This window comes from Ahaetulla prasina, chromosome 1 (genome assembly GCF_028640845.1).
Source record: "Ahaetulla prasina isolate Xishuangbanna chromosome 1, ASM2864084v1, whole genome shotgun sequence".
Lineage (NCBI taxonomy): Eukaryota > Metazoa > Chordata > Lepidosauria > Squamata > Colubridae > Ahaetulla > Ahaetulla prasina.
The window spans coordinates 118,555,230-118,577,463 of NC_080539.1; the positions used below are offsets into that span (position 1 = coordinate 118,555,230).

The 22,234-nt window shown below is 41.7% G+C and overlaps 1 protein-coding gene across 3 annotated transcripts in view; it reads right to left on the reverse strand.

The window, feature by feature from the left end:
* AFG1L (AFG1 like ATPase) overlaps positions 1 to 22,234 on the reverse strand; it is an 81,851-nt gene that overhangs the window by 5,931 nt on the left and 53,686 nt on the right. For 2 of the 3 annotated variants that reach the window (XM_058174263.1, XM_058174266.1), the window contains 2 exons: positions 10,362 to 10,502; positions 240 to 353 (listed from right to left, as the gene is read on the reverse strand). In XM_058174263.1, the coding sequence (XP_058030246.1) occupies positions 240 to 353; positions 10,362 to 10,502 (255 nt within the window). The remainder of the gene's footprint in view (positions 1 to 239; positions 354 to 10,361; positions 10,503 to 22,234) is intronic. The other variant, XM_058174264.1, reaches the window with a different exon arrangement.

Below are 22,234 nucleotides of genomic sequence, written 5' to 3' on the forward strand. Positions count from 1 at the left end.
AACGGTTGATCCAATATTTATTGAATATATTCTTAGATTTGTGGACATTTATGGTTCCTAATCCATGAATAAATAGCATTACCTTAAATTACGGCAGAGGAAAAAATGCTACATTGAACCTGCAGGAAAGCTACAGAATGATCCTCTCAATACTTTTTTATTTTACACTAATGCCAGCACATAGACCCAAACCAATTATGCTCTCTTGCAACAAAGGCACTAATGTTCATAGTGCTTACCTGGCTCAACCCCAAATCATCCATCAGTACCCTTTTCTCATCCAGTCCACTATCATGGTCTGCTTGAATAAATATACTCTGGAGGGGAGCTGATGCAGTGCAAATAAGACGCACCTGGAACAAAGAATAATGGCTGAAGTTCATCAATTAGAGTTCTTATTTCTCCATTAAATCTCTCAACCCCCTTTATTTTCTTTTGTTTTTAAATGGAATACATTTGAAAGTTCATTCAGAACAACTGATTTCTAATTCTGGAGGTACACGTTCCACTCCTTAACAATGCAGAAAGGTGTAGAGGTGGCCCTATCATTCAGTTACAAATAACTTTTAATATTAAAATATTTTTATTATTTATCTTACTTCTGTAATAGCTTTTAAAATAAAGAAACAAAAATACACTAGTTCCATGGTAGCGAACCTATGGCACGCGTGCCACAGGTTGCACACAGAGCCCTCTCTGCGGGCACACAAGCCCTCGCCCAGCTCAGCTCCACCCTACATGTGTGCGCCTCCTGCCGGCCAGCTGATTTTTGGGTTTCTGCTGTGCATGCATAAGGGGTGGGCACATGCAGGAGACGCATGCATGCGCAGGGGATGGGGAGTGGTCACACGCACATGTGTGGGGGACAGGAGGGAGTGCAGGTGGTGTGGTGCCCACCCATGGCCGTTTTGGGCCTAGCAGGCCGTCCTGCAGCCTCCTGGGACCCAAAACAGACCATGGGGGATGTTGTGTGCGCACTGCATTATGGGTGCAGGCACACACATGCGCACTTTTGCACACATCGATAAAAAGTGTTGGAAGAATATCCATCTGGGTTCAGTTCCAAGTGGGGACAAAGACACTGGAAACATGGAGGCTGCTTGGAAAGATGGTTTAATGGTGGTCAGGATCACATGGCTTGAGTTCCTGAACAGAAAAGGGCCCGAGATCCTGTGTGCTCCCTGGTTTTATGCTTTTTCTGAGCTTTGAACTTTCTGGGGCACAGGAAGAGTATCCTGATTGGTTGTCAGACTCCCAGGGGGTGGGAGTCTTAGCTAGCCTTGCTGGCTGTCTCTCAAGCTTGCTTGAGCCTTGCCATGTGGTGAGTTTCAGTTGTATTGTGTTGCAAATCATGGGGGGATTGAGTGAGCTTGGTTGAAGCCTTAATTGCCCATTGACAAAGGTGGGGAGAATGAGTGAGCTTAGCTGAGGCTTTTAATGGCCCATTGACAAAGGTGGGGGGGAGTCAGGAAGTTGCAGGGAGCTCCTTTGTCTTTAAAATATGTTTCTCCATTTCTCATCCAGGAAGGTATAATATTCTGCTTATTAAAATATTTCCTAGAATATGTCATTCTTCTAGGAGGGGGGTGGGTGCTAAATTCCTACAATCCCTACTTTTTTTTTTTTTCAAAACGTGAGTTTTGAAACATGCTCTTGGCAAAAATTAAAATTGATCAAATCAGTGGGTGCTTTTAATTTTCCTGATGCAAAGGAAGCCATTGATAGAGACAACAGAAAAAGATTCCTTCAGTGGCTCCCAAAAGCTTTCAACCATGAAGGTCTAGCAGCCAGGGAAAAGTTCTGGTAAGAATTTTACAGTATCCAATTTTCTATGCCAATTAATTTCAGCTGTTAGATATCACTTTTCTGAGAGCTTCCAGTCAGGTCAAGCAAGCACACATCCCAAAATTTTCACAGCCATGGTTTTCCTTTAAATTACAGGCTGCCCATTTCAAGGGTTGGTTACTGAACCTGCCCTAGCTCTTACTTTAGTCTATCCAAGATTTTTTCCAGTCCAAATTGAGGTTAATCAGTGTGCAATCCAGGCTTTTCCTTTCTTCTTTTTAAAAAAATTACACACAATGAGCCCTGGGACTTCTACTCATGAGACCACCAGTGCAACATATCTTGCTTTACTGGGCAACTGGGCAGCATCATTTGTGAGTCATAGTCAGGGCTTGGGTTTTGATATCACTTTTCTGCTATCTCTTCAAGAGAGGAATTGCCTGAGGGGATGCCCTCCCCATGGAATTAGCAGGAGATCTGACTCCTTGGGCTTTTAGTGCCACAGAGCAAAATCAACCTAAAAGTATTGTGTGGAGGTAAGTGAAGGAATAGACTAATTCTGAATGGTGTGTCTCTCTGTGTGTGCCTGTGTATGCAGCTACTTTTACAATACAGGCAATACAAACATTTTGGACATATTTCCTCCCACCAGACAAAAATCTAACGTGTTCAGAACTTGCTGTGGTAGCCACTCAAATACAATCCTTACATGAGTACTTTAGACTGATTACAATGTAAATGAGACAAGACAGAAAACCTTACAATGAATTTCCACCTCCCCATAGTCTTTCCAGTTGTCTTCTGGGAATTGAAAAGAGTCTTTTAGTCTTTACTTGTACATCTCAGGGTCCTTTCTTTCATATCTTTTGGGTGGCATGCTTGTTGGTCAGTCAGGTTTGGAAAGGTCTGCTCCAATCTGGTTGCTGTGATGACTTTCAGTGGGGCTGGATTCAAACTCAATTCCTGGCTCCAACAAATGGAAGGTCTCCTCTGGGGCAGCATCTGAACCATGTGCTCTGCTTCCACAGTTGCAGAGTCATCTTTTCAGGGCTGAAAGACATTAGAACAGGATCTCCTCCCACTTTTGTGGGTAATCTTCTCAGGAAAGGCATTGTAACAGGATTAAAGGGGGGTAGATATCTTGCAGGCAGAGTTTGAAAAGAAACAACACATCAATATTGCAGTTACTAAAAGATAATGCAGTTTCAACAAAATGGAGACACAACTGATGAGAAAGAAAAACTTCACATACTTCAGGAAGAGGATGAACAGGTAAAATCATTTAAATACACAGTAAATGCAAGACTGAATTTTTTTCTCTTGTAAGTGAACTTAAAACATTTCCTCATAAACTTATCTTGTAAGTGAACTTAAAATGTTTCCTTATAAACTTGAGTTGTTACTTTAAGATAGAGAGGAGAAAAAACAGAAATAGGATGAAAGTCCTTTTACTATTTTGTTGGCCGGACAAAGACAGGAAAAGGCTCTTTCCTTTTTCTCTCTCTCTCTCTTCCCATTTTCATTGTTTCAACCTTTTGTTTTTGTTTTTCCTAACAATTTAAAATTCTTGTCTCTAGAGATCAGATACATTTTACAGTTACAATTACCTCAAGGGCCCACAAAGACAGACATACACACATAAAAACAAGGAGGACAAAGAGAAAACAAAACTCTGAGATTTACACACACACTGATCATTCCGCCATAAATCTCAGTTAAATTAGGAAGGCACAAATCTTAACAGACAGACCACGTGGTTCCATAGAAGACAGAGAAAGAGACAAACAAACAAACAAACAAACAAAACCCAAACATTCCTATTTATATATTTCCTTTTCTTTTAAGTACCTTTATTTAGCCAAATTTGTTTCCTATTCTCATCTTTATTACACAATTTCCTCAATTTCTTTTTCCGCATACCAGGTAAAACTGGCAGCCTCCGGGCACTCCAGGCCCCAGCAGGTTTTCCAGGGATTTCCTCCACCCTCGAGCTACTGCTTCCCATGTTTCCTCTCCGATGTGAGGTTTTATTTTCACTTTGGCTTAGCCGGTGGATCCTCCTACAGTTTTCAGAAAAAAGTTCTGGGAAGGACTTGACTCCCTTCTGTCAAGTATGAGCACCTTCCTGTTAAGGGAGCTTCCGTTTGGATCAAAAGGTGATCCCAGAGGACCTACTGCCCTGCCAGTAGGTACGAGCACCTCTTCAACACTGCTTCCTGCTTCCTTTTAGCATACCAGGCAGTACTGGCAGCCTCCGGCATCCAGGGCCCCAAGCAGATCTCCTGCTTCCTTTTTTCCTCCTTTTTACTCTCTTAATTGCTTCATTCACACTTACTTTCCTCTCGCCGCTTCCATTCCCAATAAACACAAAGTTCCACGTTTGGCTTCCCCTTGCTTTCTCTATCCCACCGGTCACGGCTCGGTGGAGCTAGCAGTAGGCAGAGGTGCGGCTAGAGGTTGCTCAAAGAGGTGGAATCAGACTGTTTCCTCAGGTGGAATCCCACACACACTTCTTCCTTCCCTAACAGAAGGTCCTGTGCTCTGGCAAACCCCATGCTCTCCAGACTTTTGGTCTTTCATGTTAGGAAATGCACAGAGGATGCAAGATCCAGCTGTGATTGGGAGCAGGGCTCTCTCATTCACACACATGCAGGCATACACATATTTCCCATGCTTTTCCATGCTTAAAATTAAAATTTAGAGGTACTCACCTTCTTTCCAAGCAGTCTTTGAGCTCAACACTCAAAACCCCTTTAAAACCTAGTTCCAAATGGCCAAGGTCCAGGAAAACTTACCCACAGACTCAATGGGTCTGTTGCTAGCAAGGGAGGCTTACCTGGGCCAGGTCCATTGGTTAGGTTAGCTTGGAGTCCCATCTGGGTCGCCAATTGTTGGAAGAAATATCCATCTGGGTTCAGTTCCAAGTGGGGACAAAGACACTGGAAACATGGAGGCTGCTTGGAAAGATGGTTTAATGGTGGTCAGGATCACATGGCTTGAGTTCCTGAACAGAAAGGGCTGAGATCCTGTGTGCTCCCTGGTTTTATGCTTTTTCTGAGCTTTGACCTTTCTGGGGCACAGGAAGAGTATCCTGATTGGTTGTCAGACTCCCAGGGGGTGGGAGTCTTAGCTAGCCTTGCTGGCTGTCTCTCAAGCTTGCTTGAGCCTTGCCATGTGGTGAGTTTCAGTTGTATTGTGTTGCAAATCATGGGGGGATTGAGTGAGCTTGGTTGAAGCCTTAATTGCCCATTGACAAAGGTGGGGAGAATGAGTGAGCTTAGCTGAGGCTTTTAATGGCCCATTGACAAAGGTGGGGGGGGGAGTCAGGAAGTTGCAGGGAGCTCCTTTGTCTTTAAAATATGTTTCTCCATTTCTCATCCAGGAAGGTATAATCTGCTTTTTAAAATATTTCCTAGAATATTTCATTCTTCTAGGAGGGGGGTGGGTGCTAAATTCCTACAAAAGGTTAGCCATCACTGCAGTAGATGCTGAATTTCTATTTCAAACTTGATCAACAAGGTACTTATTTTATTTATATATCAGGCCATCACTCTAAATCACAGGTGTCAAACTCGCAACATCATAGTGCCGTCATGTGAAGTTTTGTGGCATTTCTCCCATTCCCGAAGGTGGGATGTGCATGGACTGCATGTGACACTTCTGGCCCGCAGGCTACCAGTTTGACACCCCTGCTCTAAATCATCACTAAATCAAATTTAGATCTGTTTTCATTCAGTTTTTAAAAATACGTTTGCCTTATACATTAAGATGCAAGAAAAATCAAATGAGGGATTCCAAAACCTTTCAGCCCAGAGAAAGTAGGGAAGCATGTATAGGTCTAAGACAGACAGACATACACACACACACACACACACACACACACACACACACACACACACACACTCCCCCCTTCATTCAGTAATGCAAGACATCCAGACATTATGTTTCCTTCAAATATGAAAACTTTTAGATCCAGCTGTCCAAGAGCTCCAAAACAATGGAAAGCAAACCAGGTCTCCTTAAAATCTCCTCAAAAGGGCTGCATAGATTCTTAAATGCCTGCTTCATTCTACTACCCATTTTGGCATGACATCTTATAGGTGCAGCATTTTTCAGCCAATTAAAACAAAAATTCCTGAGAAAATACTTGCCTGGCAGGATAGAGATGCAGATCAATTGTGAGCAATTGCATTTTTTTTCTTAATGTGCAGGTAGCAATCAAGGAATCTTTTCCAGCTTTTTCCAACCTTTGAAAACCGCAGCAGGCTAATAACACTAGTCTTTGGAAAGCATACTTTTTCCCCCAGGACTTTTGGAATGACTACAGTATATGACAATAACATGCCATTCTGTTGTCCTCTCAGGAAGGGCCATAGAAATTGGGAATTTCATAAATGATCTAGATGTCTTAAATATAGCTCCAGGTGATCCTTGTTAATTTAAAACAAATTCTGAGATGAGAATAAATACTAATTAGGCAATACTTGAGGACAATGGTATCATTAAGGATTCTTTTACACAACTAACATTATTTGTCTTTATGAGATTTACCTCAGAATGGAAATAGTTTGCTGGTTTCTTTCTCTTAGCTCTTGTGAGGTATTGTAATAAATACGTCAAACCTCTGAAAGACACAGTCATTAAGCACCCTCTCCTTTAATTGCAGTCTCACTATGGATGCACTTGTTGGATTTCGGAGAAGCAAAAGTTAGCCTATTTGCTTCCTTTCAGATGCTCCTACTTGCACTGCTCACTGCTGAGGGGCAATTATTAATAGAAGGCAGGATGTTGGGAATTTTATTCTGACCTAAACAGATCTCATTTGCATTTTTGGGGGTCACGTATGGATAATAACATAATCAGACCATTTCCCCATTTCAAAGTAATTCTCAACCCATATGCAATTAAAAATTAAAATTAAAATGCATACATATATTTCAAATGAAATATAATTAAACATACTATTTTGGGGGGAAATACATTTAAAGACACACATTTAAAGACACAATTTTGCACAGCCATTTAAAAAAAACCTGTAGATTCATCTGGAAACAGGAGAAAATAATCCTATGAATGCACTTTAAAAGCAGAAAACTGACATGGAACTGAAATAGACTTATCTCTCCCATCGTATGCCCATGAAAAAACTGGTAAAAGTTCTTTTGGGCTATAAAGACAGTATATAGGGAATATTTCTCTCTCTGTCTCTCTCTCTCTGTCTCTCTCTCTCTCTCTCTCATTAGCCAGGAAGGCTAAGAAATCTCTACTGTAATTTTTACTACCATGCAGATTCTCTGGTATGGAAGAAAGAACCATCACCCAATGGGTTAATCTTCCCCAGTGCTGCAGCTGCAGAGGTATAGTTTAAACTGTCACTATGTATTTGAGGGGACAATTAGGTTGCCTTTTTTCTTTTCCTGGAGAAGATTTAGTCAAAAGAACAGAACGTGCTCCTGGAAGGAAATGGATTGCAGAAATGAATAAAGTTAGCATACAGAAAGGAAGGTAAATCCTTCAGGAAAGTATTCATGTAAAGGCGACCACTGGTATGGGAACTGTATACTTAAAAAAGCAGGATGTCAGGATATAGCAAATGAAATAAGTCATGTAAGAAGCCCAAGGGATCATACAACAGAAGTCCACTGAGGCAGGCAGAAAGGACAGACTTGAGAGCAAGAAGGGGACAGTGATCTACCTTAAAAAACCACGGCCACAGAACAGTACAGTGCTGCTTAAAATTCACAAAAAGGATAGAAACATTGGTGTTCCTTCACTGGGAGATCAAAACCAGGAGCTCTGAGGTTGTGCGGTACTTGGGAAACAATGCTTGTGGGAAAGTCCAAACACATTACACATGCAGCACTAGAGGAAAGAAGTAATCCTGCTTTGTTCTGCTAATAAAAAAACATCACTCTGACATCTGTTCATACAGAAGTGCTACACTGCTCAAGGAGCTAAAGGTTCTTCTAAAACCAATGAGTGGCATTTAGTCAGCAGAAAATGTATTTTCTGGAAACGGCCCACATTTCTTGCTGAACTAGATGGGATGTGCCTCTGTGCCCGTGTTTGTGCATTACTTTCCCAGTACGTTTTTGAAAAATAATTTAATCTCAATCGATACGTCCTGATTGCATAAATATTTAAGTGCATGTCTATAATCACACATAAGGTGAAGCTTAATATTTTCCATTATGTTTTAAAACATCAGCTTAAATACAAAAGAACCTTTAAGTTGTTTTAATATTGCTGATTTTCCTACCATGATTGAAACCTTCGTAAATCTAAGTGCCGCATTTATCATTACTATTTCATTAGAGGTTCCACAACTCAGACTAAAAGTAAGAGTAGTTGTTTATTCTAAACTGAGTATCACTTTGGGGCAAATTCATTAACATTTTACTCATCTGTGCATTTTGGAAAATAAATCAACACATACACCCGCCCGCATGCAAAATAACCTGGAGTTAACTACCCAACAAAAGTCTGTAAGTGGTTTGAACAGAACTATTGTCTGGAGTCAAAACATTGTGCAATTTCTCAGCAAAAGCAGTTAACACAATTTAATCGGATGAATTTGACACGATAGGCAGCGGCAAAATAGAAAATTTTCTTTATCTTAAAATTATTAAGGAAAGAATTCAGTAGATAGCAATGCTTTTGCTCTCCTATTCTTAAGAAAACAGATAAAATGCTCCCCACATCCCATATTATGATTCAGGGTCACTGAATGAAAATGTTTAGCAGGAGATCCAAGAAAGAAAAAAATCAAAAGCCAAATTAAACAATTTATCTTATCTTTTTTATATTCGATCAACTCAAGGTGGCAAATATTAGAAGACCGTTAATTCAAGTCCCAGCTTTGGTGCAAAGTGATAGGCTGTGAGTGATTTTATGACAGTCACTCTTTCTCAGCTTTAGGAAGCAGGCAGCAATGACAAACGTGTGTGTGTGTGTGTGTGTGTGTGCGTGTGCGTGTGCGTGTGTAGATCAGGGGTGTCCAAACTTGGCAAGTTTAAGACTATTGGACTTCAACTCCCAGAATTCCTCAGCCAGTTTTGCTGGCTGAGGAATTCTGGGAGTTGAAGTCCACAAGTCTTAAACTTGCCAAGCTTGGACACCCCTGGTGTAGATGGTATATTTTTGATATACCCTGAAAACAAACAAAAGTTTACGTAAATAGGGTTTTCCACTGCAGAACCACCAGATGAAGATGAAGAAAATCAGCATAATGTCCTTTCAACCCTTTTCCAAATAAATCCAAACAAAAAGTCTGAAAAGGCCCCATTGTCATGGACACCTCCGAAGTAAACTAGGTGATGAAAGGCTGGAAGCAAATTCACTGTCTCTTTCAGTCATCCTAAAACTCCAAACCATGTCGTCTTTAAAAAGTGGTGAAGATGAACTCTCCGGGTGGACACTTTATTCATTCAGAGGGGGAACGATTGTGTTTCTAGTATGCAAAGTTCTTTGAGGTATGCCTATTTCTTCAAGAGAAGAACATATGGTAGATCTGCCCTTTCCTGGGCTCATTTGCCGGCTTTATTTATTTTTTTAATTCTATAGTCTTTCATACAAACCTATAGGAATTTTGGAGGCAAATACATCTGCACAAATGTTTGTTTTGATTTGTAACAGACCTTTTGTTTTTAGTTTTTCAAGAGGTTGCCATTGTAAAGGTTTGGTTTTGTTTTTGCAACAAAACCAATAAAATAATTTTGTGGCATATTTTTCTCCCATAGGAGGTTGAACTGTTCTAATTTCCGATGATACAAATGGAAAATCACTGCCTTTTAGACTGCTTGAATGCCCAGTTTTGTTTGCCTTTTTGTGAAGGTGCAATTTCACAAGGTGACCGCATAAGACTCACACAATATATTTTGCTTACAAATCCTAAATTAGCCCATTTGTTGAATAAAAACCACTATGTTGCAAATTCAGCGACATCTGTTTGGTTATCTTAATTCTAATCTTTACTAGCCACTGACAACATTGCTGCTTTAGTGACTTCATCTAGTAGTTAAAAAAAAAAGTTAAAATTTCCCTGTCAGTCATAAGCCAATCTAGAGTGCGATGCTCATCTCCGTTTCTTGGCTGACAGTGTTGTCCAAAGACAATTTCCATGGTCATGAGGCCAGCATGGCTGTATGTCAATAGTGCACGGAATGCTGTTATCTACCCACCAAAATGGTACCTATTTATCTGCTTGCATTTGCATGCTTTAGAACTGCTAGGTGGGCAGGAGCAGTAATGGGAGCTCACCCCATTCCGCCAAGCTCAGTTCTCAAACCTGGGCTGTCAGCTCTCCAGCTGACAAGCTCGGTGTCTTTAACTGCTGAGCCATTGAAAATTTTAATGCAGCTGGCAGCTAAAGGAGAAAATGCAGTAATTTAAATTCAATTAGACAACACATTAATCTTAACAGTAAAGGCTTTAATAGCTCACATGGCAATTTAGTGTGATCAATGAATATATGCTGATGCTTTTTGCCAGGCATTAATTAATTAATTAACATTCAGCATTTCCAAAATAATTCAAGATGCATTCATCTTATAAGAACCTGCAAACCAAATGCTTACCTTTTTTTCGTAAAAAGTATCAATGAGAGTGATGAAGCGTCGAGCTTGGGTTCTTTTTGCCATTGTAAGGAGAGGTATATTTTGAACAAAAACCAGATCAAAATTCTTAGATATTTCCAAATAATCACTGGCTCCAAGTGGCTGAAATGGGAAATAAGAAGCGGGAAATCAATAGATTGATAGCTACATTTCAAAAGGCAACAAAAATGCTGTTTTCTGTTTAAAATCGGCTTTTCTTGTCCCAATCAATCAAATGCTTTTCTATTTTGCTTTCCCCTCAGAAAAGGAGGGGGAAACTAAATATATGGATTTTAAAAAACATGCACATTTTGTTCTAATTGATTAAGAGCATGTTTTTCCTTTATTCCCATATCTATACTGTAATAAACTGGGATAAGGCTAAAAGAAAAATAAAGGTGTAAGGATAGCAAAACATCATTTACCACACCAGAATCTTATTTGGACAACCCTGGACTAACACAGCTCACCTTCTACAACCGTTTCTGAAGCAAAAGGTAAAAATGTATATAGGTAGTCCTCGGTTAACAACTATTCATTTTGGTGACTGTTTGAAGTGGTGGCAGCAATGAAGAAAAGGTATATCTGGTTCTTGAAGGCTGTTGCATCACCTCATGATCATATGATAAACATTTGGCTGCCTGGAAGCCAGCTCACAATTACAACTACCAGTGAGCTTCAACTCCATTCACTACTCTATCTCCTCCCCATCTCTGCCCTTTTGGCTGCCCTGCAGTGACATCGTTGGCAATTCCAGAGCTGAAGTAAAGGCCAACTGCTATCACCCATGGGCCACTACTTCAGCTCCAGAGTCACTGAGTGTCTCTGAAGACTTGTGCTGTGGCCAGCCACCTCAGTGCCATAGGGTAAAGCCCCAGACATTCCCATAGCCCTGTGCTCCACTGGCCCTGTCACCCACAGCTGACCTTCACCATCTTCTTCTCCCTGTTGCTGACAAAGTTTGCCCAGATGGGGAATTAATCAAATCTGCAAATGACACCAAGCTGGCAGGAATAGCCAAAATGTAGAGAAATGTAAAGTTTTTCACTTAAGGTGAGAAAAACCAAATGGACAGGTATAGAATAGGTGGAACTTGACTCAATAGCAGTAACTGCAAGAGGGATCTACGGGCCCTAGTGGACAATCACTTAAATATGAGCCAGTAGCGTGCCCCAAAAAAGCCAATGCAGTCCTAGGCTGCATCACTTTATCACGCCTTGGTAAGATAACACTTGGAATATTGCATCCAGTTTTGGTCACAATATAAAAAAGATGTTGAGTCTCTGGAAAGAGTGCAGAGAAGAGCAACAAAGCTGAGTAGGGGGATAGAGGCTAAAATATATGAAGAACAGTTGCAGGAATTGGCTATGTCTAATCTACTGAAAAGCAGGACTAGGGGTGACATGATAGCAGCGTTCCAGTATTTGAAGGGCTGACACAAAGAGGGGGTCAATCTATTCTCCAAAGTACCTAAAGGCAAGAGAAGAAACAATGGATGGAAACTAATCAAGGGGAAAAGCCACCTTGAACTGAAGAGAAATTTCCTGACAGTGAGGGCAATTAACCAGTGGAATGGCTTGCCTCCAGAAGTTGTGGGTGCTCCATCATTGGAGGTTTTTAAGAAGAGATTGAGCAGCTATTTGTCTGAAATGGTATAGGCCAGGGTCTCCTGCTTCAGGAGGAGGGGCGTTGAATTGGAAGACTTCTGGGTCCCTTCTAGCCCTATTATTTGATGTTTTATCTTCTACGTTCATACTAATGGGTATTTTTCTATTTTTCTTTTTTTCATTTTTGTCCTAAGATTTATAATGACATTTTTGAATAGTTAAACACTTTTTATATGTACATTTGCTGTTTTAAGCCAGGGTTTTTTTCTTTTATTCACTGTTTTTCCTGTTTTACATTATCTAGTATATTTTTATAAAGTAATTTACAATAACTCTAATTTTATCTTGATTTTATCCATTTCATCTCTAAAATAACATCAGCTTGCCTATCATATATTCTTATAGTTTTGACTTTTTTATCGCTATTTTGGTTTTTAGCACCTGTGGTAATTTTGATTATACCTGGATTGGGTTTGTAGGGGTTTTTCCCTCTTCATGATTTGATTTCTTTACTTTTTATATTGAATTGTTCTAGTCTTTGGTGATAATAAACATTACGTTTTTTTAAAGTTGCAACTAGTTTATGACCAGATAATTTCATCTCTGCAGAAGTACAGAAGCCCTGTGTCCAGGGATCTTGCGATCATTACTTTTAGAGAATATACAGTACAATGCCATTGAATTAGAGCCTCCACCGAAGAAAGCTTGTCACAAGACTATAGAATAGAGTTGGAAGGGACCTTGGAGGTCTTCTAATCCAACCCCCTGCTTAAGCAGGAAACCCTACATTACTTCAGACAAATGGTTATCCAACATCTTCTTAAAAACTTTCAGTGTTGGAGCATTCACAACTTCTGGAGGCAAGTCATTCCACTGATTAATTGTTCTATCTATCAGGAAATTTCTCCTTAGTTCTAAGTTGCTTCTCTCCTTGATTTGTTTTCATCCATTGCTTCTTGTCCTGCCCTCAGGTGCTTCTCAAGAGTTTCTCAAAAGCATCATTCTCTCACAGCCATTAGGAGAGTGCTGAGCACATCTGGGGAGAAGAAATAGAACCAGTCATAGAGTACATGACATGGGCAGCAGAGCTTAGGTGTCTTCAGAAAGATATATACATCTCTTAGTAAGATCTGCTTTTAAATTGTATCAACAAACCAAACCACTTCTATTCTTAAAACCATAATAAAGAATACAAGCACATAAATTTCACATAAATCCAAATCCAAAAACTCTGTAAAAGGGAAACAAATCTTCAACTTGAAAAAAGGTGGAGTTCACGGAAGTCTAGTGTATAGCCTGATACTGAAGTTATAGGAAGCTGCTTTATGTGACAATAGCACTTAGACTTATATACCGTTTCACAGTGCCTTACAGCCTTGTGGGGTTGTAAGCGGCTTACAAAGTCAGCATATTGCCCCCAACAATCTGGGTCCTCTTTTACCTACCTTGGAAGGATGGAAGGCTGAGTCAACCTTGAGCCTGCAATTCTGCATTCTAACCACTGTGCCACCACGGCTCTTATACCATCAAATGTTAAATCCAGTTTGCTTAATACTGTCCATTTCAACTTCAAGTAGTCTGCAAAGTTTTAGCCAGGTGTCCTTCTCAACTACACTCTTAGAGAATTTTTTAACTGACAGCAAAAAGGGCTTGAATCTGGAACACTGATGCTCTAATTCTTCACAGTGCAGCGAATATACTGAAACGATCCTTATTCAGCAGTTGTGGAAAGGCTGTATAATTGTATATTCTCTGGGTGTATGTTCTTGAAAAACATTGCAATTTTCTTGAAAGAGCCAGACAAGTTACTGAAGCTATCTGGAATCCAGGACTTTGTTTTCTATGAAGGATTAGCCCAGTAGTGTAGGCTGCTTAATGGTGGTGTGCTTTATGCTGAATATATCACCTTTTTGAAGAACACGCTGTTCTCTTTTAATAGCCTACGCTTGAGAAAATATTTCTTAAGTCTTGTAATTTGCTCCATAAATAGCCGATGCGTTTGACCTGAATACTCAGTGCAATTCAGGTACCTTCTTGGAATGTAAATTTCCATTTCAAGTTTCAGCATGACATATTGTTCCACCTTCTTATAACCATCTGAGAGACCAACAACTGGGGGCCTCTGGATGTGGCAAAGTTATAAAACCAGCAACCTTACACAGCAATAGCTACATTGGCTAACACAGTGAGCTTTACTTTACTAATGTTTGGAATTTGATAGGTTCCCAAGCCTGACGTCTATAACACACTGTAGAAAATGAATGTAGGTGTACTCTTTAAAAAAGATAACAGTTATGGGAATAATAACTGATATTAGACTTTTGTATCATTATGCTTGTCCTTCCCAGTCCTTCCTTGCAATTCTCTGATCAAATTTGGAGACCACTCACCAGTCAGCCCCCATTTATATTTCACACTTAAATTAATTTTATGACATTTTAACTTTTTCAGACGTTAATAGAGAAAAGAAACTGCAGGCTTTCCTGCATCGTTTGTGATTTACAAATTGGTTTTCTGTCTTTTTGCTACCATAGAAAAGATGGATGACGGGAGAGTCTGTTGTAGCTATTTCTCCTGATAATCCTTATTATGGAGGAGTAGGATTTTATTAACATTAGGCTAATTCCAAATTCATTTTTGGCAATTCAGCCTCATCAGTTAGCCCATTTTAGTCTACAATCTAAGTGATTCCTTTTTCAATTTAACAGCCAAGCTAACAAAAGTACAACTGTCATTATCTCGGTTCAAGTTATTTTTAGAGGTATATATTAAAGCATTCTTGGAAATAATGAGCAACAGATATTTTTCTATTAGTGCCATATTAGGATGGTGATAACTTTGAGTGTTTTTACATCTGAAGAAAGTGACAGCCTTCTCCTTTGCAGTGAAATTATTCATCAACAGCATCATCAGCTTAAAAAATCATTATAAAAGAACAGAAAACTGAGGGAAGTTCTACCATTTCTTAAAGCTGTCCTGTGCTATTTATTTAGATATAAGAAATGTACATCCAGACTTACTTATTGTTCTAATAGGCAAGGCAATTATTTGTTCCGGCACTCTGAAGTTCCTCCATTTTATTTAGAATGGAATCTCTATTTTATTTAGTATTAAGTATTTAGTATTAATTACTTTTCTTTTTCGCCGGAGAAGACGCCTAGAGAGTGCCTGGAGATCCAGCCGCTCTGAGGCTGACCGCACACTAGTTAGGTCCTATAGTAGGACCTACCTAGTGGCAATGAGGGTTGCGAAGCGTTCCTACGTTTCCTCCCTCATTGCGTCGGCAGATAACCGGCCGGCCGCCCTGTTTCGGGTGACCCGCTCGCTCCTTCAACAGGAGGGGCGGGAGGACCCCCTACAAGGGCGTGCCGAGGAGTTTAACGGTTATCTATACGACAAAATCGTTCAGCTTCGGGACGGATTGGATCAAAATTGGGTAGATCCAGGCGAGGGTTCTGAGGCCCGTCTTGTTGAGATGGTTTGGGATGACTTTGATCCCGTGACTCCCGAGGACATGGACAGGTTGCTGGGTAGGCTGAATGCCACCACATGTTTACTGGATCCGTGTCCCTCCTGGTTAGTACTGGCTACTCAGGAGGTGACACGAGGCTGGCTCCAGGGGATTACAAATGCTTCTCTGCGGGAGGGGGTCTTTCCCGCGGCCTTGAAAGAGGCGGTGGTGAGACCCCTCCTCAAGAAGCCTTCCCTGGACCCAGCTGTTTTAGGGAACTACCAGCCAGTCTCCAATCTTCGCTTCACGGCGAAGGTTGTAGAGAGTGTGGTGGCATGTCAGCTACCCCAGTACCTGGATGAAGCTGTCTATCTAGACCCGTTCCAGTCCGGCTTCCGGCCCGGATACAGTACGGAGACAGCTTTGGTCGCACTGGTGGATGATCTCTGGAGGGCCAGGGATAGGGGTTACTCCTCTGCCCTGGTCCTATTAGACCTCTCAGCGGCTTTTGATACCATCGACCATGGTATCCTGCTGCGCCGGTTGGAGGGGTTGGGAGTGGGAGGCACCATTTATCGGTGGTTCTCCTCCTACCTCTCTGACCGGACGCAGATGGTTTTGACAGGGGGGCAGAGATCGACTCCAAGGTGCCTCATGTGTGGGGTGCCGCAGGGGTCGATTCTCTCACCCCTCCTGTTCAACATCTATATGAAGCCGCTGGGTGAGATCATCAGTGGCTTTGGGGTGAGATACCAACTGTACGCTGATGATACCCAGCTGTACTTTTCCACCCCGGGCCACCCCAGTGAAGCTGTCGAAGTGCTGTCCCGGTGTCTGGAAGCCGTACAGGTCTGGATGGGGAGGAACAAACTTAATCCCTCCAAGACGGAGTGGCTGTGGATGCCGGCACCTCGGTACAGTCAGCTGCAGATGCGGCTGTCTGTCGGGGGTGAATCATTGGCCCCGATGGAGAAGGTACGCAACTTGGGCGTGCTCCTGGATGGTCGGTTGTCCTTTGAAGACCATTTGGCGACCGTCTCCAGGAGAGCATTCTATCAGGTTCGCCTGATCCGCCAGTTGCGTCCCTTCCTGGACCGGGATGCCTTATGCACAGTCACTCATGCTCTCGTTACCTCTCGCCTGGACTACTGCAATGCTCTCTACATGGGGCTCCCCTTGAAGAGCACCCGGAGACTTCAGCTAGTTCAGAACGCAGCTGCGCAGGTTATTGAGGGAGCGGCTCAGAGCTCCCACATAACACCTATCCTGCGCAGACTGCACTGGCTACCTGTTGTTTTCCGGGTGCGCTTCAAGGTATTGGTTACCACCTTTAAAGCGCTCCATGGCTTAGGACCGGGCTATCTACGGGACCGTCTACTGCCGGCCTCTATCTCCCATCGTCCGGTACGTTCCCACAGAGAGGGACTCCTCAGGGTGCCGTCAGCCAAACAGTGTCGACTGGCGGCCCCCAGGGGGAGGGCCTTCTCTGTGGGGGCTCTGACCCTGTGGAACGAACTTCCCCTCGGACTTCGACAATTACCTGACCTTAGGACCTTTCGCCGCGAACTTAAAACTTATTTATTTCGTATGGCTGGACTAGCCTGATTTTTATCTTTATTGGATGGGTTTTTAAAATTTTGTGATTTTATGGGGGAGTATGTTTTTTAACATTTGGGCATTTAAATTAGTTTTTTAAGGGATGTTTTTAATTATTGTATGTATTTGTATTTTATCTGCCTGTTCACCGCCCTGAGTCCTTCGGGAGAAGGGCGGTATACAAATTAAAATATTATTATTATTATTATTATTATTATTATTATTATTATTATTATTATTATTATTATTATTATTATTATTATTATTATTATTATTACTTCTATTAAGATGGCAAGTTAATTTGAATACTGCAAACTAATTTTGTAAGAAGCATTTCCGGCATCATTGTTTGGACAGAGAATATAACTAGTGTTGATTTTGCTATCATAAACATTTCACAATTATTGTCAATGATAGTAAAATAAAATAAAATATAGAACTCCAGAATTATAGCCTTCACTTATAACATATGCATGTCCTATTTTAGAATCATAACCTTGGAGGGATTCATTCAGGCCACAGAGTCCAATTTCCTGCACAATTTAGGAATCCAAATTAAAGCATCCCTGATAGATGACTGACAGGCATGAACTTTAAAAAAAACCTTATCCACTGAAGAGGAGCCTACATTTGGCTGGGGTTGATATTGGCTAATATTAGCTAATGCTCTCCACCATAAGCAACCATCTTTTTTCCATCCCATTCCTGACCTATGACATATATATATATATATATGTTTTCTGAGGTTTTCGCGGGTGTTTGTATGTAGGTCTTTGGTTATTCGGGTTTTCTCCCGCGTAAAATTGGAAGTGTCTTGGCGACGTTTCGACGAAGTCTCATTCGTCATCTTCAGGCTTCAGCTTCGTGCTTCTGGGAGCAATGTGTGATTGCAGCTGTTTCTTCCTTTTTAACTGCTAGTGGGGGTTTGAACTGATTGGGTGGGAGCTTGGCTGTGCTCTGATTGAATGGGGTTTTTTTTTGTGCTCTGATTGGCTGGGTGTGTGTCCTGTGTTGGTGGGGGCTTGGTTGTACTCAGATTAGTCTGAGTTGCAGGGGGATTTGAGCTGGTGAGCTGCATTGCTGTTGTTTGGCTTCGTGTTTGTGGTTGTGCTACATTTTCATAGTGGGTGTCTGTCTGCTGTATGTATGGATTGGAGGGGTTTGAAATGGCTAATGTTGCAGCTGCGGTCTGGCTTCTGGTCCTTGGTCGTGCTCCTTGATCAGTGTGGGTTTGGGTCTGCTTTCTGGGTGGATGTGTGGTGGTGACATCCTGTGTGGACCTCGTGAGTGTGGGTCTTTTTTTTTTTTTAATTTACATTTATATCCCGCCCTTCTCCGAAGACTCAGGGCGGCTTACAGTGTATAAGGCAATAGTCTCATTCTATTTGTATATTTACAAAGTCAATTTATTGCCCCCCCAACAATCTGGGTCTGGTGTCATTCCTCGTGTTAGGGACTCGTTTGTCAATAAGGGCGGGTTTCCAAATGGCTGGTAGGCGGGAGGTATCATCTCGTTTGTTCATGCTGTGTGGGCGTTTTTCTATCTCGATGGCTTCTCTGGTTATTCTGTTGTTAAAGTGTTCAGTTTTGGCGATAGTTCTGGTCTTTTTAAAGTCAATATCGTGTCCTGTGGCTTTAAGGTGTTGGACCAGGGAAGAAGTTGGTTCCTCTTTTTTGACTGAGTTCTTGTGTTCTTCAATGCGTGCACTTATTCTTCTGTTGGTTTGTCCGATGTATGTGGTGGGGCAGGCGGTGCATGGGATTTCATATACTCCTTGATTTTCTAACTCAATTTTGTCTTTGGGGTTTCTTAGGATGGTGGATATTTTTTGGTTTGTGTAGAATGCTGTCTTGATGTTATGTTTGTGGAGGATCTTGCTGATTCTGTCTGTGGTGCCTTTTATATATGGGAGGAGGGCTGTGCCGTTTTCTTGTTCTCTGTCTTGGATTTTAGTGGGGGGTTCTTTATGGATTAGTTTGGTAATCTTATTTCTCTGGAATCCATTGGATGTTAGTACGTTTGTGAGAGTGTGTAGTTCGGTTTTTAGGTGTTGTTCTTCAGCTAAGCGTTTTGTTCTAGAGATGAGTGTCTTGGCTACGGAGTTGATCTGTGCTGGGTGGTGGTGTGAGAGTGCATGCAGATAGCGGTTTGTGTGTGTTTTCTTCTGATAGATGGTGTGTCCTAGGGAGCCATTGGGTTTCTTGTAGACTAAGACATCTAGGAAGGGAAGTTGGTTGTTAACTTCTGTTTCCATGGTGAACTGTATTTTGGGGTGTAGGCTATTGAGGTGTGTGAGGAAGTTGTCAAGTTTTTCTTTCCCGTGTGGCCAGATTATGAAGGTGTCGTCTATGTATCTGAGCCAGAGTTTGGGTTTGTGATCAGATTTTTCTAGTGCTTGGGTTTCAAAGTGTTCCATGTAGAGGTTGGCAATGACAGGTGAGAGGGGTGATCCCATGGGTGCTCCTTCTATTTGTTTGTATTTTTGTCCGTTATAGATGAAGTATGTGTTGGATAGGCAGTGGTTGGTCAGATCTAGGATGTGCTTGGGGGGTTTATATTTGTTTTGGATAGCTGTCAAGGCTTCTTTGATTGGCACTTGGGTGAAGAGGGATATGACATCAAAGCTCACGAGTAGGTCGCTGGGCTGTAAGTTTTGTTTCTTTATGATCTCTATGAACTGGAATGAGTTTTTTACGTGTGAGGCGATGGATTCTGCATAGGGCTGTAGCTGTTTGGCGAGAAATTTGGCTAGGTTTTGTAGAGGTGAGCCTATGGAGCTGACTATGGGTCTGAGTGGGGTTCCTTCTTCGTGTATCTTGGGGAGGCCGTAGAGTTTAGGACATCTGGATGATTTCTCTCTGGGAATGATTCTTTGTTGGATTTCTTCGCTGATGGGGGAGGCTTTTATTTTGGATCTAGTGGGTTTTTTTAGGTAGGTGGTGGGGTCTGTTTTTAGGGGCTTGTATGCAGGGTCTTGGAGTAGGTTGGTTAATTTGGTTTGGTAGTCAGATGTGTTCATAACCACCGTGGCGTTGCCCTTGTCTGCTGGTAGGATTATTATGCTGGTGTCTTTTTTCAGGTTAAGTAGTGCTGTCTGTTCCTCTTTGGGTAAGTTGCTTTTGGGTGGCTTGCTGCTGCAGAAGATGTTGGTGATTTCGAGTCTGATTTTGTTAGCGTCATCGGGGTTGATTTTGGTCAGGCTGGTTTCAACTCAAGGAGTATATGAAATCCCATGCCCCACCTGCCCCACCACATACATCGGACAAACCAACAGAAGAATAAGTGCACGCATTGAAGAACACAAGAACTCAGTCAAAAAAGAGGAACCAACTTCTTCCCTGGTCCAACACCTTAAAGCCACAGGACATGATATTGACTTTAAAAAGACCAGAACTATCGCCAAAACTGAACACTTTAACAACAGAATAACCAGAGAAGCCATCGAGATAGAAAAACGCCCACACAGCATGAACAAACGAGATGATACCTCCCGCCTACCAGCCATTTGGAAACCTGCCCTTATTGACACATTGCAATCACACATTGCTCCCAGAAGCACGAAGCTGAAACCTGAAGATGACGAATGAGACTTCGTCGAAACGTCGCCAAGACACTTCCAATTTTACGCGGGAGAAAACCCGAATAACCAAAGACCTACATACACACACACACACACACACACACACACACACACACACACACACACAGTCATGGCCGAAATTGTTGGCACCCCAGAAATTTTTCCAAAAAATCAAGTATTTCTCACAGAAAAGTATTGCAGTAACACATGTTTTGCTATACACGTTTGTGTATTGGAACAAAACAAAAAAAGGGAGGAAAAAAAGCAAATTGGACATAATGTCACACAAAATTCCAAAAATGGGCTGGACAAAATTATTGGCACCCTTAACTTAATATTTGGTTGCACACCCTTTGGAAAAAATAACTGAAATCAGTCGCTTCCTATAACCATCAATAAGCTTCTTACACCTCTCACCCGGACTTTTGGACCACTCTTCCTTTGCAAACTGCTCCAGGTCTCTCTTATTGGAGGGGCGCCTTTTCCCAACATCAATTTTAAGATCTCTCCACAGGTGTTCAATGGGATTTAGATCTGGACTCATTGCTGGCCACTTCAGAACTCTCCAGCGCTTTGTTGCCATCCATTTCTGGGTGCTTTTTGACGTATGTTCGGGGTCATTGTCCTGCTGGAAGACCCAAGATCTTGGACGCAAACCCAGCTTTCTGACACTGGGCTCTACACTGCGACCCAAAATCCTTTGGTAATCCTCAGATTTCATGATGCCTTGCACACAGTCAAGGCACCCAGTGCCAGAGGCAGCAAAACAACCCTAAAACATCATTGAACCTCCACCATATTTCACTGTAGGTACTGTGTTCTTTTCTTTGTAGGCCTCATTCCGTTTTCGGTAAACAGTAGAATGATGTGCTTTACCAAAAAGCTCTATCTTGGTCTCATCTGTCCACAAGACGTTTTCCCAGAACGATTTTGGCTTACTCAAGTACATTTTGGCAAACTGTAGTCTTGCTTTTTTATGTCTCTGTGTCAGCAGTGGGGTCCTTCTGGGTCTCCTGCCATAGCATTTCATTTCATTTACATGTCAACGGATAGTTCGCGCTGACACTGATGCTCTCTGAGCGTGCAGGACAGCTTGAATTTCTTTGGAACTTGTTTGGGGCTGCTTATCCACCAACCGGACTATCCTGCGTTGCAACCTTTCATCAATTTTTCTCTTCCGTTCACGCCCAGGGAAATTAGCTACAGTGCCATGGGTTGCAAACTTCTTGATAATGTTGCGCACTGTGGACAAAGGCAAATATAGATCTCTGGAGATGGACTTGTAACCTTAAGATTGTTGATATTTTTCCAAATTTTGGTTCTCAAGTTCTCAGACAGTTCTCTTCTCCTCTTTCTGTTGTCCATGCTTAGTGTGGCACACACAGACACACAATGCAAAGACTAAGTGAACTTCTCTCCTTTTTATCAGCTTTCAGGTGTGATTTTTATATTGCTCACTCCTGTTACTTGCCCCAGGTGAGTTTAAAGGAGCATCAGATGCATGAAACAATCTTATTTATCCACAATTTTGAAAGGGTGCCAATAATTTTGTCCAGCCCATTTTTGGAGTTTTGTGTGACATTATGTCCAATTTGCTTTTTTTCCTCCCTTTTTTTGTTT